The 19,525-nt window shown below is 35.3% G+C and overlaps 1 protein-coding gene across 2 annotated transcripts in view; it reads left to right on the plus strand.

Moving 5' to 3' along the window:
- Positions 1-19,525, plus strand: part of LOC113109878 (opioid-binding protein/cell adhesion molecule-like) — a 167,635-nt gene that overhangs the window by 81,669 nt on the left and 66,441 nt on the right. The window contains exon 4 of one of the 2 annotated variants that reach the window (XM_026273689.1): positions 10,788-10,863. In XM_026273689.1, coding sequence (XP_026129474.1) covers positions 10,788-10,863 — 76 coding nt within the window. Of the gene's footprint in view, positions 1-10,161; positions 10,864-19,525 lie in introns of those variants that run through there. The other variant, XM_026273688.1, reaches the window with a different exon arrangement.

A 19,525-nucleotide genomic window follows, 5' to 3' on the forward strand; every position in this document is an offset into this window, starting at 1 on the left:
GTATGTCCTGACAAAGTTTTGTAAATCCATTACTGTATATCCCTGGATTGTTGTTTATGTTCACTCGCTGCTTGTTTTGTAGTCACAGATTTCTTATCCTGCTAATAAAAGAAGGAACCAATTCCATGCACTGCTGGTCAAACACACTCCATTACGGTGGGCGGTGTTGTTTGGCTGGGGCGAGCTCGGTCCATACTGCATACACTGATATCCCTTTCTCCCTCAAAAGGGCAAGTTAAGTGGCCCTGGAAGCGCGAGTGATTTCTGTCTGTGGTGTGCCAAGTAGAAAAATGATGGTAAATGTAGTGGGGTTACTGATCAATAGTGCATTTCTGCGCGGTGTGAAAACAACATCACTCACGCTGGAAGAGAACAGTGATTTTTATCAATATGTTATATTTTCTGCTTTTCCTCCACCCAAAGTCTTAAAGGGTGAGTAGAGTACATTTAGTACATCAAAGCTTCATCTGATTTTCTAATATATATTGAGGTTCCTCCAGAATGGCTTCTGATGTTTTGAACTACATAATATTTACCCCCAAATGTTCCTCTAATAAAATATTTTATCACCATTTGCAGCCTTCTTCATATCCTTCACCTTTGATTTTAAGCACAGCATGTGTCCGTCAGTCTATGGTTATGCATGATGTATTGTCTTAGAGCTTCTTAATGTTGTATAGATGTAGAGTGAGTGAACTTAAAAATCGGTGGAAGAATCGTTGCTTTCTAAGCCATGACTAATTTAAGAGCAAAGCCTCCAAACACTCCAAAGTAATCCCCAGTCTTTCACTGCAGTCTGCAACCTTTGATGAAAGTCAATGAAGATCAAGGGAGCCTGTCAAGCGCTTTCCAATTTGTCAAGCCTAATATAAATGAAAGTCACTTTTTCCGGGGAATATTGCATTGTTGAGTTCCGAGTTCCTTTCAACAGGTTATTTGCTATATGACTAATCTATTCTAAAGAAAAGGACAGGAAAGAGTTTAAATCAGTCCATGGATATATGTGTTTCATGGTTTAATTTAATACTTGTAATTTTATTTAATATACTTCATTCGAATCGGTTCAAGATCACTGAGAATATCTGTAGTTCCCCTTCCTTCTCCAGGCACGTAGAGTAGATTTAATTATATCATTTACTCAACCTTGTTGTTTCAGAAATCTTATGACACAAAAGTAGAATATACTGGTCATACTTTTCAATGGAATGAAAATTAATGATCAAAAAAGCACATGACTTGTGCAAAATGCATGTATTGGATGAGAAAAAAAGTAGTACAAAAATAAACAATGCCAGTATTACAAAACAGAACATAAAAAGTGTAGAAATCATTCGTTTTTCTAAAGAAAAACATTGTCCATCAGTTACAACAACTTTTTTTTGCCTCCCCTGAGCCCATTGAGTTTTAACAGACCTCCTAAAGTGTGCGGTGGGTTTATTGGGGGGTGACTGAGAATGACTGTTGGAAAGTCATGTGAGGGGAGGCAGTGCCTCCATCGTGATATGATTGGATATGACTGGTTATGTTCGTCTGTGATTGATTCATGTGAAATCCTGTGTCCTGCATTCGCTAAACAGTCCGAATTAATAATATAATGACAAGAAAGTAAGTAAACAACTCACAAACTTAAATATAGCCACTGTGTTAAGAAATTAAGAAAATAAGAAATTGAAATTGCCTGAAAACATAATATGTGAGTTTTAGTAAGTAAATCTAAAGTAAATCTGTGCCGTTGACCAATATTTACTGAGCTTTGATGATGATCTGAAAGAAGTTAGCATAGAATAGAATAGCATATATTCACAAATAAAAATAATTGTAAAAATCATTTTATATATATATATATATATATATATATATATATATATATATATATATATATATATATATATATATATATATATATAATATAATATAATATTTTATATGAATGCATGGATAATCAATCACAACACTTTTTTTTTTTTTACCCCATCTATCAGCTGGGACTTTATTAATCAGCCACACCTTGACCCCCTGGTGCAAACAGAAACCTCTCCCACACACGGTTTTTATTGGCATTGATGTTTGGCCAGCATTTTTGATTTTAGCGTGAACAGAAAAATTACTTGTCTCTAAATTAGAAATGATGTTTGGGAACATTTCTGATATTACATAATGTCAACACTTACCAAGCCTGGATTTTGGGGGGGTATGGGTAGAAGGTAGAGTGGATGTCAACCACAGTGTCATTTTACCTCGTCAGGAAATCAGGGAACACAGATGAACCTTTCTGTAACTTTCTTTGACACGTTTTATAATCTGTAAACAAACTATATTCAATTGTGTTCACTGATGAGAATAATCAGAATAATCAGTTAACATACAAGGCATCTTAATCACTTCATTGAAACTGTCCTCTCAGGAATAGTAAGTCAATTCTCTATCATACAAAACATAAATTGCTTTGAATCTCCAGCATTAAAATGCATGATAGCTAATAATTACTGCTTAGCACTGTGAGTCCAATTATAGCCAATGAGGACTAGTTTGAAAAGTCACCTCAGTAGTTTGAGTAATTATTCAGCTACTGTACAAATACAGAAATGCATTCAGGTTGATTGTACCATGTATATTTTACTTAATTAGATATTCTACAGCTTAAGGGGGCAAACAATCTGAATTTTTTTATTTTTTATTATTAATTATTTTTTAGGTCTAAATCAATAGCTTTCCTCATTCCTCATTTACAATAATAGCTCTTGTACCGCATTGTCAAATGGCCATTCTGCACTGCATATAAACTGTCTCCCATAGGCTGTTCATTGCAATCTTTACACCTGTTTTAGGGTAACACAATAAAGCCAACACAGTGCGTCATGGTTGCAAACTTCCATCAATCATAAAGCATGTTGAGATCGACCAGCAGAGCCAAATGGCCAAGGCTGGATCTAGTTATGGCTATTGTTTTCAATAAGGGACAGCTGTGCTCACATCAATTTATCTTGTCTCTCTGCTCTTTCTCTTTTTTAGTGGAACTTTCCTTTTTGTCATATGTGGAAATTATTTCTTCTGCCACAGATTAATCTATCTATCTATCTATCTATCTATCTATCTATCTATCTATCTATCTATCTATCTATCTATCTATCTATCTATCTATCTATCTATCTATCTATCTATCTACAGTCTGTCTGTCTATCTATTTATTTATCTATCATGTAGTTCAGTTTTTTGTTCAATCCATCCTTTCGATAGTGGCAAATAAAGGATTCAAAGAAGCAACAGCAGGTGAATTAATAACAGCATTTTGCATTGGTTATATATTTCACTATGTTCATATGACACTTAAATTATTTCGCTGTTTTTCAGTGCATACGTGCAGCAATCTGCAGGTCATCGTTTGACTTGAAATGTCATTATATTTTATCCTCTGTGTGAAATGCTTCTCATAAAACATTGATAAACTAATTTTGGTGGTTTAATGTGAGTAATACTTCACGTAGGCATCGCCACATGGGGCTCTAGGGGGAAATACTTGAGCCATCCTATATAAACCTTTGATAATGCATTTCAGAAGAAATAGTCATTATAAGATGCGTTTGTTATAACAGTCATTTAACAGCCAGACAAAAGTGACTGGAAATATCAGAGGGGTCATCTACTGTATATGTACATACAAACACTTCCATTATTATTCTGTTAGTCACTTTGCTTGTGAATAGATGCCTACTATGGCGACGCAAACTGTGTGACAGATAAAAAATGTGCAGGCCATGAGCCGCTCCCTGTATGAGATTTGTCATCATATTCAGTCCAGTTGCTTCAGGGTCAGGACTCAAATTAATTCCTAACTGACTACAGCAGACTGTGTGAGTGATAGTGGAGGCTGCTGTTTTTGAACAATAGAAATGCATGTGTCTGCTGGCTGGATGGATGCAATAGTGGCACCAGGTCATTTTAAATTGCCCTGTAATTTGCTAACATTTTGTGAAACCGCTCAGAGGAGTTCATTACTGCACAGTAGCCCTGCAGGAAAGGAAGTCCCTTTAAAACCCATTAAAACTTTGGGCCATCCTAACACGTTTATATACAGTAAAAATTACTTTTACGAAGTTGTAAACAAAATGGGAGGTTATTGGAGTCCATTTTACAAGAAAATACTATTTCAGTCTGTTTAAAAATTTCACATTTAATTAAACGTCACTTGTCATTTTTTTGTGATTAATTTTGAAAGTCTTTTGAATTTCTGAAAATATGTGTTTATAAGTATCAAATCTATCATTAAGACTTGACTAAAAACCGTTGCTTCTCTAGTTCTCTATCCATAATACTGCTTTCTCCAGAGTCATTTTGCCTGAATCAGGAGAGAAAATTGACTAGTTAAAATTACTAGTTAAAATGATGCAAAACAGTTCTAAACAAATATTTCTGTGCATTTTGATGAGAGAGGACAAAAGTGATGGACTTTTTCCACTAGAGGAAGTGTTATGGATTATGGACTGGTATTTTGGCCAGAAATGATGGTTTGACATTAAATCACATTGATGGATGTTTTTCTTACAAACATGCAGCTTTTCACTTCACTTCAATGTTTATTGATGAACTGGAGTTATGCAGATTACTTGTTATAAGATGTTTGGATTCTAATTCCTTCGGCACCCATTCACTGCAGAGGATCCATTGGTGAGGCAAGGGATGTAATGCCAATTTCCACAAATCTGTTCTAATGAAGAAACAAACTCATTATCTAAATCTTGGATGTCCTCTGGGTGAACACATATTCATTTTGGGGGGAACTGTTTCTTTAAGATTTTATGTATAACTAGTCACATTTATTTTATTTTCTTATATAAAGCCTTATTTCTATTACAAAACCATGCCTGGTGATGGAGACGGGTGTGCCAGCAAAGAAAATATTATCTTTAGTTTTTTTCACATTGGTATTCAAAGCAGCAGGTTACTAGAAATATTACAGGTATTCGTTATGTATTTCAGCAAACAATTCTGTGTCTCAATTGGAGGAACTTCAGGGGGGAATATTTGCAAAACACCAAACAAGACGATATTGTTTTGCTGCACATGCTGTCTTTTCGGTATCAACAGTATTGCTCAAAATGAAAAAAAAAAATTTTATTGCAGAAGTTAGCAGTTAGACTAAATGAATGAGAATCACCATAATATGTTCATTTCTCACTCGTTTTGATGTTTAAGAACTAAAAGACATGACGGCAGAACATCTGTGTGATCTGTTTCTTGCCTTGAGGAAAACAGCTTAGGCATGAAATGCATTCAAAGGAATTAAACATCCTAGATCAAGTGTAACTGTGAACATACATCAAACCTCTTCGTAAAGTCTTTGATTTGATGTTTTCGCACTGCTTTGTAATTTGAAATGATAAGAAGCAACCTTCAAACTATTTTGTACAATAGCACCTTTTGCTTGTCTTTCAGTGAAATGTATTACCAAGGACACAACACTCATTGTTAGTTTAGCAGAAGTTATCACAGGAGAGTAGACCTTCTCAGTTCATTGCAAGGTTAGCAAGTCTCCTCTGGGAGAGATGCTCCGTTCTGTTCAAACAGATTCTCCAGAATGAAGATAATGGCGTTGTTGCGCATTCTTTAAACAAAACCTTATGTCGAGGACTTGGGGTCAAAATATAAGGTTCTCTTTAGTGCAAGCGGCCTATAGAGGGGTCATCTCAAGTGCTTTCGTAATGAATCACAGTATTAGGAAACCAGTGCACTGTGAATGATGCAGTTCCTTCATGCAAATGTACTTGTCACTGCGGTCTCGTTGTCTAAAGATGACTGTTTAGAAGTTTTTCTCCACACCATGATGAATATTCAATAGAATATGGCTCAGTGTTTTGCTTAGAGGATTATTTCATCATTTACTCACCCTCATGTTATTTCAAACCCATTTCACTATCCATGGAACACAAAAAGAAGATGCTTAGCAGAATGTCAAAGTGGCTTTTTCATTTACATTAAAAGTGAATGATGACTAGGGGGCGGTTAAACACCTAAAATTACAAAGTGTACAATAAAAACAGCATAAAATATGATTCACATACTGTATTTCAAGTCATAGAGTAACCCCAAATTATTGCTATTGGGAAATTGTTATAATGGCTTTTGAAGCTTGGTCACCATTCACTTTCATTCTAAGGAAAAGAGCAGCATGGACATTCTGCCTAACATCATCTTTTATTTTCTACAGAAGAAAAAAAAACATAATGGTTTGAAAGGATACGAAAGCAAGAGAAAATGGTAGAATATTCATTTTTGAGTACATATCCCTTTAAATCCATGTCTGAATGGTGACAGACAAACTTGTGGAGTGTGACGAGCATGAATGGTGCACTCTGGGATCAAGGAGTTCAGAATCAGGCTGCGTCGCATGTCTCAGACTTTGTGACACTAATGAATAGATTTTGTGAGCTTTGCTTCAGTTTTGGTCCTGAAAGGTCAACTTGGGGATTATTCTTTAGCCAGATATGTTTGAAGGGATTCTTCTTCTTCTTTTTTTTTTTTTTTAAGAAAACTGAACATGGAAGAAATGCCATGTGAAGATTACATCCTGCTTTTGCCTCTGTATTATTAAAGGTTCGATCTTTGCCAGTTCGAGCTGACCTTTGTTAGTGTTGTTTATGTTGCTAGTCAACAAATAACCTTCTAATAAGGACTTGTCACTTGTTTTTTTTCCCCTGTGTACATCAGTGTTTTGAATTAATCAGTTAACTGTGATTTACTGACTCACTCTTAAAGACTTGTTACTTGTTTTGTTCCTAGTTTCATTAAATCAGTGTTTTGAACCAATCAGATGAATAAATGAGTCTATGACTTACTTATAAAGACTTGTCGCCCCCTACTGGTGTAATAATGTACCATGCAGTTAGACTCCACCATTAATGTACAATTTATATTGTAATTAATATGTTGTAACAGATTTGAAGTGCTTTCAACGTACAAACATACATAATTTAATAATAGAGCGCAAAACTACTTTTTCTGGTCCTTTAGAGATATTGGATATTGCCAAACTATGCTAATTAGTTCCATGTGTCTCCAACAGCTGTTCAGGTTGCATTCATTATTTGGCCTATTGTTTAAAAAGCGAGTTAAAGAGCTATTTTCCCTCCCTGCAGATACTGGCTCATGTCAAAAATTAAGTTAAGGCACCAATAATTAGAAAACATACACAGACAAGCTTACACAAATGTGCGGAAGTCACTTTTTATCAAGTCTGCATTTATCAAATTGATAGTTTAACGCTAGACACTGCAGACAGGGAAATTGAACATCAGGTGACAGTACGAGAGTAAACGCGCATGAATAGTTTTGAGTGACTCTAAATGTCAACCGCAGATTGAGCGTCAGATATTTCCAGCTATATCAGCTGTATTAACTTGTCGTCTCTCAACATAATTTGCATAACCATGCGGAATGATAATTGACATTTTCAACATAGCTTTCCTCAAACTGAAGTGATTTTAGCTCTCATCCCAATGCATCTAGCTGAATTAATGTTATCTACCAAGAATGGCTCAACTGGAGTAACATTTTTGATTGAAAAGCTAAAGCGAAATGTCTTTACTTTGAATACAGTGGCAGCCTACACTAACACACTTACTGATTCTGGCAGGATGGCAAAATCTGCAGTTGCCAGAGATCTAGTCGTCGAAATGGTATGCTAATGTCCTAGTTTTCTGGCCCAAATTGCTTTTGACCTTGAGGTTAAATGAAGACATTTGCAGTGCACATATGTAAGTATCTTGCCATTTGATAAGAAATTAAGAGATAATGAGCAAGATATGATATGCCAGAGTGCATTTAGACTCGAGGTGTCATACCACACTAATATAGTTTGAAATAATTACATTTTCACATAGCACTGTGATTTAATAGCAACTTACAAGTCACAGTTACAAGATTCATAGTGACTTGCTACTAATATATATATATATATATCAGTTTGATTGACATAAAAAATAGAGGGTTCTGATTGTAAAAACTAAATTAATATTCTCCATAGAGAAACTTTTTTTTTTAAACAATAACTAATAAACCTTTAAGACAAACCTGTTGTGAATAAATAATTGTGTTTAATATCAGAATTCGTTGTTAAAACCTACAGTACCCATAATTCTGTATAGAAAATTCCACCAATCAGAGTTGCAGTGAGCAAAGTGCTTGGAAATAGTTATTTAGCTCCACCCACTCCCATCTTTTCCTCACTAAAGCACATAGTTTTGTACCTTATCTTTTGTCAGATTTAATATACATTTTAGCTTCAGATAAACATTTTATGCATAACATAAGAATTTTTTAAATCCCTATGGAAAATGAAATGGGAAAATACTTCCGGAACCAAGTCTTCTGAAATTGGATGGGCACTATCTCTTTATTTTAAAATGCATAAAGTAGTTTCAACTCTGATTGGGTTAGAATTTTAAGCAAAATATAAAATTAACTAAACACACATCTGTAACCTTATATCGTGTATTAATGTGGCAGTTTGCTACACTGCGTTATGATTTACAGTGGTTTGTGGCCATTTTGGCATGGATGAAAAAAAAAGGTCAGTAATTTGGATTGACAGATGGATAGCTGGTTAAACAGAGATGGATAGGTAATTCTACGTAACTGCAGCCTCCGCAACTATCAGAACTGTGGCACAAGGCAGACAGCAGTTAATCAGAAGTGACTGTAGTTATATCACAAACAGCCAGTGTGACCCGCTTCGTGCCATATCTGTCTCTGCAAGACGACAGTAGATTCACATGTATTGTTTTCTTTCTGTGGCTTCTTTCTGATTGCGTTCCTTCATGGTGATCTTTATGTCTGTTTACATTAGTGGCGTTCACTGAGCAGTGTGAACTGCCTGTGTGTAGAAATACACCCTGTGCAGGTTTATGGAAGACCTTTTGCTTACAGAGCAAAGCATACATTTAATTTGGGAATCTTGATGATCCATATCTGAGCATTTACTTGTTGACCCATTTCAACACAAGATCATCAACTGACCTGAATTGAAATGCTAACTATAGATACACTCATAACAAAGATGTGAACCATCGTGACTGATCCACAACAAAAACAGTGAGATGAAACATTGTATTATCTGCCCACCCAGAGTTCTGGGATTGAACACAGCTGAGCTTCCTCCAGAAATACAGAAAAACAATTAAACAAAGAAAGATAATTGGCTCATTGTGTCCACAGCGGTGGTACCAATGGTCGAATGGTTGGGTTTTCCAGATTTCTGCTAAATCAGTCGGTTCAGATGTTAAGGATCAGAAGACGTCTGTTGTTTTCCCTTCTCCCAGAATTATGATCAAATCAAGGGTATTATTTTCGACTGAATTACACTGAAGCGTGGATTCACACTTCTAATTAGCTAAACAGATATACAATTTGCTTAGCTCAGTCAGGTTTTAATTAAAAAACACTTGAATCAAATCAGTTTCTCAAGTACCAGGTTGCATATAAGGAAGATGTATATTTTTTTAATTAAACCTTATCTTATGCAATACTTCCACATGGCATGTTCATCATCATTTAATGTAATGATCTCTGGTAAAATGCTAAAGTAACAATCCAATCAATAATCCCCCTATCTAAACCTTTATCTTCTGTATTTCTTTTGCTGCAGTGAATCTAGCATCAGTGTAAACATGAACTAGTTTAAGTGCGGTGATTAATTAAGGATTATCTGAAGACTGTGGTATATGGATATGAGAATGATAATCTGAAATAAATTCCACACCACATAAAATGTTTGGATTCTGCTCACTCTAATCTCCTAATCATGGATTATATTTCATGCAAGGCTAAAAATGATCACTTTAATGATTAAATGTTGCTGAAAATGATCCACAAGATGATTCCACAAGTCTAATTTCATAATCACATATTGTTTAGGTTTAGTATGCATTACTAATCGGCAGGAAAGAAAAAAAAAAACATCTAAAGATGGTATTAGATAGATAGATAGATAGATAGATAGATAGATAGATAGATAGATACATAGAGAATTGCCCAGTTGTCCACAATACATGTATTATTTATCTGAATGTGTTTGGAGTAAATATTCCCTCCATTCTCTATGGTGACCTCAGCGGGTGTATAATGTCTTCTCCGCATGCGTTCACCCAGAGTTCAGCCCTAGTTAGAGAGACAGAGGATCTGACGGGTAGTCAGTTTCTTCACCTATCTGTGCACAAGAGCACCACCGAGCGCGTTCTCTCTGTCTCCAGGAGTATTTCAGCTTCTTTCCACACACAGCCAGCCCGTTTCAGCACCCCCGGAGGTGTTCACGCACTGAACATCATCTCGCAGTCGCGTTCAGTTTGTACGGGTCTAATTAAAGTGAATTTGAAGACGACGAGGCACAGAACGAAGCATCTAGAGCGCGCGCATCCCTCGGAGAGCGCGAGCAACATATGTGCTGCCTCTGAAGACTCGGTACAGCACCTCAGTGTGTCTGAAAACGCGTGAAAAAAACGTTTCACCCGACTGTTGAAAACTTTCAAGGAATATTTACGAGCGTTTTATAGGATTTCCTGTCAGTAACACTGAGTAAAACTAATACTTTTGGGGATATTTAGAGGACGGAATACGAAGTGAACGCTGCGTTCCGAGGGGAACCACATTTACGCTCTTTCGGTTCCACGCTTCTTTTTGCGGACGGAAGTTTCTGAGTTTTCTAACGGAAAAAATGGGCTTAACTGGTTATTTTGAGCTGCAGTGGAAATGCCTGGTTGTTGTGGCTCTAAGACTGCTGTTCCTTGTGCCCGCAGGAGTGCCAGCGAGAAGCGGAGATTCTTATTTAAAGGACAACATCACTGTCAGACAAGGAGACAGTGCTGTCTTGAAGTAAGTCTACGATTATGTTATTTACATTATGATAAGTGTGTGTGTGTGTATTTATGTATGTAGTCTGTAACCTATACGTTTTATGTAGCCTACCTTTTCATTTGACATGTTTTGCAGAATGTTATTTATGTAGCTAATTAATAGGCTAGGTGTTATTTCGTTATTTAATAATTTTCGTTAGTAATAAACACATTTTAATTAGTTAACTTTTTTTTCTTGAACTATAAATATTATTATTATTAGCCTAATCTGGCTGCTTTTCTGCTGGAGTTGTTTTGGGAATCCGTGGTGAGATACAATCGTTTTATAATGCAATCAGCATGCAGTCTGGTCTATGTAATCAGCTTTAGATAAGTAGTTCATCAACAAATCAAATTTAAGTTTGACTCGATTCCCTGTTTCCTCTCTTTCAGTCATTCTTCATCTCCCATCTCGCTTATGCTTGCTTTCCCATTCCCTCTTACTCTCAGTCACTCACACACATAGCCTATACACTCTCGTTTGTGGACGCCCACATGCACTTACAGTAGCATCATTGTTTTCTTACTTTTCCTCTAATGGTTATTCCGTGAAGTTATAGAAATGTGGGTAACAAGGCAGTCGGTTTTCCTGTAAGGGGAATGAGAGTAAAGTATGCCTCTTTCATTTTGCTTTTGCCCTGCGTGTGGTACCAGACGCAGCGGGGGACGTTTTGTGTAGCAAGAGACAGTGGCCTGTGCTTGTCCTTTGACGCTTGGCTCCAGAAACTCTGTCTAAAAGAATGTCATTTTTGTCTGGCACAAAACTGCTGAGGACAGCAACAATCCATCGATCTGTGTAAACCCTTAAATGGAGTTTAAATGCATGAAGAAAAAAAATCTATTTTTGAATAAAGAGACATTTATGTGCAGAATGATTGTTTTTTTGTGTTTGTGTACATCCATTTGTGGATGTATGGATGGATGAATAAACAGATAGACAGATAGATAGATAGATAGATAGATAGATAGATAGATAGATAGATAGACAGACAGACAGACAGACAGATAGATAGATAGATAGATAGATAGATAGACAGACAGACAGACAGACAGACAGACACACAGACAGATAGATTAACAGACACAGATAGAAAAAGTAAATATAGTGGAGAACTTCATTCTATTAAAGCTGAGATTTAGTTGTTCTCTTACAGAATTTTGAATTTGTGTATATTGTGCCCATTACTTTACACCCACTCACTCACACAACCACCCACACACACACACACACACACACAGGCCGACACAGGACCACAGGAGTGTGTGTAGCAAATAAGGCCCTTTAGATGTTATATTGTGTATATATTAATATATTCACTATAGTATGTAGATTCATGCACAAACACTGATTCCTTCTTTTGTATGAATGGGATATTGACTTTATCATTCAAACTGTTTTTAAAATTTGCAATATTTTAATGACTGAAGCAATGAACATTTTGTCAGAGCCTGTATTATAAATTACAGATGTCATACACACAGCCTTAAGTGCCTTATTTGATTCTGGTCTGTATGTGCATGTATCTTGATTACGAAGCGTTTGTTCATTTATTATTTTAGTCATGATGGCTAAAATGTTTGGCATTGGGCTGACCTCCAAAAACACTAGTGATTTCTCTAAATAACATTAATTAATCGGTTGATAATAAAAATAATAATAATAATAAAAACAATTATCATGTTCCTTGAGAGAACAAAACCTGAAATTGAACAGTTGTTTGTGGATAATAGTTGATAGTTAATAATAGGATATTGTTACTCCTACTTGCATAAACATCTGAATCACTGTCAGCTGTTCATAATAAACAAGCCAAATATTTGTCAGAAGTTACTATAATGTGTTGCTGATTTAAAGAGAAATTATTAAATAATTAAATTCTGTTTTTTGCAACCAATCATTTGAATTAGATTTTACATGCTTGAATATAAAATCATATGCTTGCCACGGTGAATGCACCCAGGATCCAAATTGCACAAATCAAACAAATCAGCATTAATGGAAAGAATGAAATGCAAGTGTTGACTTTTGACTTTCTGATCGGTGAACTGTGTTGCACTCATGTCTCGCAGACACCAGAGAATCTCTGGACCTCATTTCTTAGTCCTTTTTTCCACTTGAAGTCCTTCCACTTGAGAATTAAATGTGTCATACCATCTGTCAGCTCAGAGTGCTGCTTTCCCCCTCCCTCTCTCTTAATTTAGCCATTCAAATAAACTTAGATTTTCTCAGTTATGTAGCACTGTTAGTTTTGGTTCATCCACTGTTGATTCTATAGACTCCTGCAGATGTCAGTTAAATCAGCTTGACTCACAATTGCATTTATCTGAAAGCAACCCATCTCCTTGACTTTGAGGACACAAAACAAATGGAAATTAATACATTTCCATAGCAACGTTATATCTTGCAAGTTCATTGGTGCCACAATACAGAAATCAGCAAAAAGGTGAAATCAGTTGGAAAGGAACATTAAGGACATCTGGAGAATTTTTGTATTGATCCCCGTCAGTCATGTCATGTATTTTACTTTTGATCATGAGCGCAGCTTACACATAATGGAGAGCTGTTGTGATAAGCTGTCACAAACACTGTCACACTGACGGCAGAGCACTCTGTAGCGCCGATCTAAATGGTGACTGCTGCGGTGTGCCTGTGCACACCTGGAGATGTGCGGTGATTTATCTATCCCCCAAAGAAAAGCCATTTCAGCTCAGCCAAAGCAAATGAACGGTGTCAGATTTTAGCCAAGCCAGAAGCCATGGTTTCTACCTGAAAACAAAAAAAACAAATCAAGACATTTCTAAGGCAGCATTTTTCCTCTTGTGTTTTTGAGGGGAAAATGCACAGCATTGTGGCAGAGCCCATTCACTCTAACTGCATGTGAAAGGTTGTCACGTTTTTGATTTGGACCTTAAAGCACTGAAAAAAAGAAACATCTGACTTATCGATGTAGTGTGAAGCTGTAAGGTGTTGCATTTTGATGGGGTTTTAAAAATACATAAGCCGCGGTAGGTTGATTGACATCATCTTGAGGTCTATAAATTATTGGAATACCTGTCTGTCTATAAAATTTCTTAATATTACTTTTGTTGTGTTTTTGATCCGGTAAATCTATACTATATACTTCCTTTCTCCACAGTTAGAAAGGATATGAGCACATTTGGGGAAGCTTAAACCAAACCTTCTGTTGTAAATGTTTATTGCGACCGCAAAGTAATTGTAGGTTGATTTAAGCACAACGACGGATAGTCTACTTTATCAGTTAATTTCATGTGGTTTCCAATATCCATGTGTTGTCACGAAGCCGGAATATGTGCAATAAAAACAGGTTGTTTACTCTGATCTCTCCAGTGACACATCACAACCATTTAATGGTATTTCTAGCTTTTATTTATAAACAACCAATTATGTTCATCCCTCAGGAAACACTTTTATGGCCGTAGAAATAATGCTAATGCCAGTGTAGGAGTTATTTGTTTGCACTTTATTAAAACAGCCGAAAAAGAGCTGTCAGTCAGAGCGTCCTAACTCAGGAATTCAATATCACTCTTATTAGTAAACTCATTGATCATAACCTGAGGTGTTAGGCTAACAGAGAAACTTAATTGTTTGTCCCATCTTATTCAGTTTATTAAACTGCTGGCTTGATTAAATTAGAGTTACAAGCACCCAGCACACACAAGAAATGTCACAAAGAGGCAAAAATTATTTAATGACTTAAAGAAAATTGTCTATTTATTATCCTTTTTATGTTCCTATAACTGCTGTAAAATACTGAAAGTAGATCTCTTCAGGCCTTGAACAAGTACCAGCACCACTGGTGGAAATCAAAAAGCAGAAAACAAAGCACTACAACATGTTATTAATTGAACTGAGGGTCCTTCTCTGAAGCAGGCAGGATGATGAAGTCTTAAGTGGACGCCCCCTGACCCGACTGTCAGAGTGACCGATGGTTGAAAGCTTCTCACAATGGTGATCTCCCTTATCAACATTACAGCGCTAGGGATCTCAGCATAGTGTTTCTAGCAGAAACACGACACTCTTTTCACACAGTTAGCTTGTATTATCTCAAACTGTAATTTGGCTGTCTGTTCGTATTGTGGTATGGCTTCGCTCTTATATAACTCAACAAATCACTTCAAGTCAGCTTAATTTATGAACCAGGGAGGAGGCTGTATAAGGGTCATGTATAGATATGCATGTATATAATATATAATATTATTTATATGCTTTCAAATTATTGTTTCAAACAGGAAAACTTTGATATGATTGTGGTATATTACAGTGTGCAAGAAATGAATGTCACAGTGCAAATATTTTTATTTGGTTTGTTAATGATGCTTTTTTGTCGGTACTTTCATGTAATATTTGCCTGGGTCAGTAATTTCATGGACAAATACTCTTCATAATGGCACTTGAACTCTGATTCAGTTTGCAGGGTGTTTCAAGGACTAGTTCACCCTAGAATAAAAATTCTGTCATCATTTACTCAACCATGACTTTCCAACCTGCACAACAGATTCTGTCCAAAAAATTAATGTGAGGTCTAAAGCAACATTGATTTTAATTGCAAGGGTGATAAAATGCTGAGACACTCCTCAGAATTTCTTATTTGGTGTTTTGCAGAACAAAGTAAGTCAGAAAGGTTTGATGCGGCATGAGGGTAAGTTTTTAGTGAGCTATTTTTGGTGAACTAACTCTTTTGTACATCCAGTGCTTAAATTACTATGGCTGTGGGACTCAACAATCAGATATTAGAGATATAGATTCCATTAAAACAAGTGTAAATATTGCAATAAAAAAGCAATATTTTTGCATGATTTATTCCTGCTGCACTGCATTCTGGGGATTGTAGTTCTGTCTCTAGCCCACAGTTGAATCATGCAATTGCATTAGGCAGTGTGAAATAAGCAAGTACTGCTTATATTCCACCCTATTCTATTCCAAGTCCACCCACTTGGAGATTTGAGGCATGATATATATTCATATTTTTCCAGGCATGAATCTTTGGATGAAGCAGATATGCAGAGAAAGAATGGTTTTATCAAAACCGTACTGGAATCCCATAAGCAGTAAAACTTGCATGGATATTTGTGTCTTAAAAACACATTTATAAGGCTACACTAAAAAAGGTGCTTCACAATATCATAGAATAACCTTTTTGTCTAAATGGTTTCAAGAACCTTTAGAATCTGAAGAATCTTTCTTTTTCACACAAGGTTCTATGTGCTGAAAGGTTCTTTGGATTACAAAAAAGGTAAGAAAGAGATGGTTCTTTAAAGAAATGGTTCTTGTATGGGATCACTTGAAGAACCTTTAAAAGCACAATTATTTTTATAATAATACACCAGACATACTTTTCATTCCCTATGTAAAATGCTACATGGAAAGAATAGATATTACTGTAATATATATATATATATATATATATATATATATATATATATATATATATATATATATATATATATATATATATATATATATATTTAATCTCTATATCAAATGGCTTAAACAACAACCTTAGCAATCGGAATTCACTACCATCATAAATGTATTCATACAGCATATAGAGATAATATAGGGATAATCAATAAGTGATGTGATGATGCACTCTGTTAAATTATGTATTTTAGGGAGCGTTCTTTTAAGGGACTCTATATTCATGGGATGTGAGCGGTCATTGATGTTCTTCTTCGTGGAGTGTACAGCTTTCATTTGTCTGCCTTGCGGTGCTCATCTTATAAAATTAGCACAGGAGCAAGGGCAGGAAATACTCTCTTTGTAATACTCCACAGGTCACTGTCTTATGGGTTCATGTTTAACGTGATGCTTCTACTGATTTGCACACTAATGCTCTGAACTCTTCTCTTGGTTATTACTTAACAGGACCAATAAGCAGTTTTACCGAAAGACTCAGTTCAAAGCATTCGTTCTCTGGGGAATTTTTATCTGAAGATTCTTTTTTTTTTATATTCACTTTCACAGATTGTTAACATCACTCAATTTTTCTAATAATAATAATTTCATGAATAAAGTAATGCACAAATAATGATACTGCAGTATCATGGTCATATAGTTAAACATATTATGAAGTCTTAATCGGAATTCTGCATTTTCCAAAGGTTTGGTATGGACATGAAGATCCTTCCTATTCAGACATAAATTTTTTATACCAAAGAAGGTTCATTCTCTAAGGTTTCAGGGACAGTGAAGATCTGTATTGATAGATTGGTCTTTCCCCCACCAAACAGCGCAAGCTTGGCAATATTCAGTCCATTGAACCTTTAGACAAAAAAAAAAAAAAAAAGACAAAAAAGTATCATTCATATTTCATACTTCTGGCTTTTATGGCTCTTATAGTGTGATATAGTAAGAATACGGAGCTTACACTTGAAGTGAAAAATGAAAAAATAATAATAATAATAATAGTTTTTTCAAGTTGTTGATATTTATATGGCCAAAATAAAATACTAATAGCTTTTTATGTATATACCAGACTGCTTACAGTACATAAAATGCATATAAATATCAGTTGTCACTATATTGTTCTATAATATGTCTTAGATGATATATAAATGCTTAGTTTAATAATCAAATCAATTAAGTAGTGCCATGCAATGATGACTGAGAGATCCTCATAACCCTAATGTATCTTATTTAATACTCTAATTTGACACACATTCAAAACATGATTTTTCTAGAAAATCTTTAATTGGGGGGTGGGGTGGGGGTGTGTTGGAACTATACTTAAAGGCCTTACTAAAACTTGCTCAAAAAAGTATAATTTGATATATTCTGCTATATTATTTTTAGTCTGTCCTGATTTACTGTGAATTGGAAGCAGGTGTAGCTCTATGAACTCCTGTTACATTAGGATTTGCTTGTGAGGTCGCTGGTCTGGTTTATTTTTTGCAGATTTCTATAAATCACAACCTTACAGATATCATCTGTGATTTGCTTTGCTCCCTCTCAGGAACTGATGGTCCAGTAACTGTGATTCAGTGTGCTCAGTTATTGCAGAGAAAGTCAAATTTGAATGCTTTTGCAGTTTTTCAGAAGATATGACAAGATTAAACTTGCTTCAATAAAACAACAAACATCTAACATGTCTTTCTCCTGTATTCTCTTTTATGAATGATGTTCTGCATTGTGACAGATTTGATGTCTCTGCACGTCTTTCAGATGATTCGGAATGTTCTGTTGCAGCAGGTATTCTGAAATCTGATGCTTTGCAGTCATGTTTTTGTAATGTGTGAGATAAGCTGAAGTCACAGAGTTTACCAAACTCCTTTTAGATTTTGTCACTTGCAACAAAAGCACGCCAGTGTCATTTTCACAATAATCATGTAGGATCACTTGGTTTGATTTATTTACGGCATTAGTGCAAGTGGGTAGAATGAGTGCAGTACAAGATTTTTTCTACTTAGCTTTTAACGTGGTCGTGTTAAATGCTGATTTGCAAATGTAGCAACAAAGATTATATTACTCTTCCATTGCTTTATTACTGAAGGTCCATTACACTTCACATTAGAAATGACTCTCAGCATTGGTTCCCAAACGTTTTCTGCCAGGCCCCCTTTTGAAGAGAAAAATAATTTCAAGCCCCCTTCCTACCTCTTCCCCCTCCTTTTTTATTTTAGAAAGTCTCTTATGCTAACCAAGGATGCATTTATTTATAATAAATACAGTTAACACTCTAATATTGTTAAATGTGTCGATTTAAAATATCTATTTGAATGTTTAATATAATGTATTCTTGAGATCAAAGTTGAATTTTCAGCATCATTACTTCAGTCTTCAGTCTCACATGATCCCTCTTAAATTATTCAGATATGCTGATTTGCTGCTCAAGAAACATTTCTGTTTATTTTAATGCTGAAAACGGTTGTTCTGCTTTTGTATTTTTGAGGAAACATTTTTTTTCCCATGATTTTCTTATGAACATGCACCCTCTCAGACATTACCTTGATTTCAAAAATAATACCGCGCAGTCAGTGAACTGCCTTTTTCACATCAAAAATTTTATGCAAGTATTTATTTGATCCTGTTCTGCAAAATGTTCTATTTCGAATTTTTGCGTTCGGCTAGGCCTATTTGTTTAAATAAATCCGGCATTTACAGTGCAGATTGTGACAGTGCATGCGTGCTTGCATACAAGGACGAGCGAGTGCGGGTTTGACTATTTATTTGGAGGTTATTGCTCGCGTTTCATTCTGCACATATCCAAATGTTTCCATATTCACAATGTATCTGAATGTTAAACTATTATTATTATTATTATTATTATTTTTTTTTTGTAAATTAGACAGAAAAGATCATCCTCTTCACATGAGCAAAAACTTCCTTGGCATAACAGCAGAGTGACCTGGTATACTACGGTCTATTTAAACTGACCAGTGTAACCTTTTATGTGTTTGGTAGACTGTACTTTATTTTAATAATAGACAGACTGCGATGTAATTTTGAAATTAGAATACACTTTAGATGTTCTGTCATTTATACCAAACACAAATGTTGCTGGTTGCTAGTGTGTTTGCAGCACTACTGTTATTTATTTTGTGTGTATATATATATATATATATATATATATATATATATATATATATATATATATATATATATATATATATATATATATATA

The sequence above is a fragment of the Carassius auratus genome, chromosome 10, assembly GCF_003368295.1.
Source record: "Carassius auratus strain Wakin chromosome 10, ASM336829v1, whole genome shotgun sequence".
NCBI lineage: Eukaryota > Metazoa > Chordata > Actinopteri > Cypriniformes > Cyprinidae > Carassius > Carassius auratus.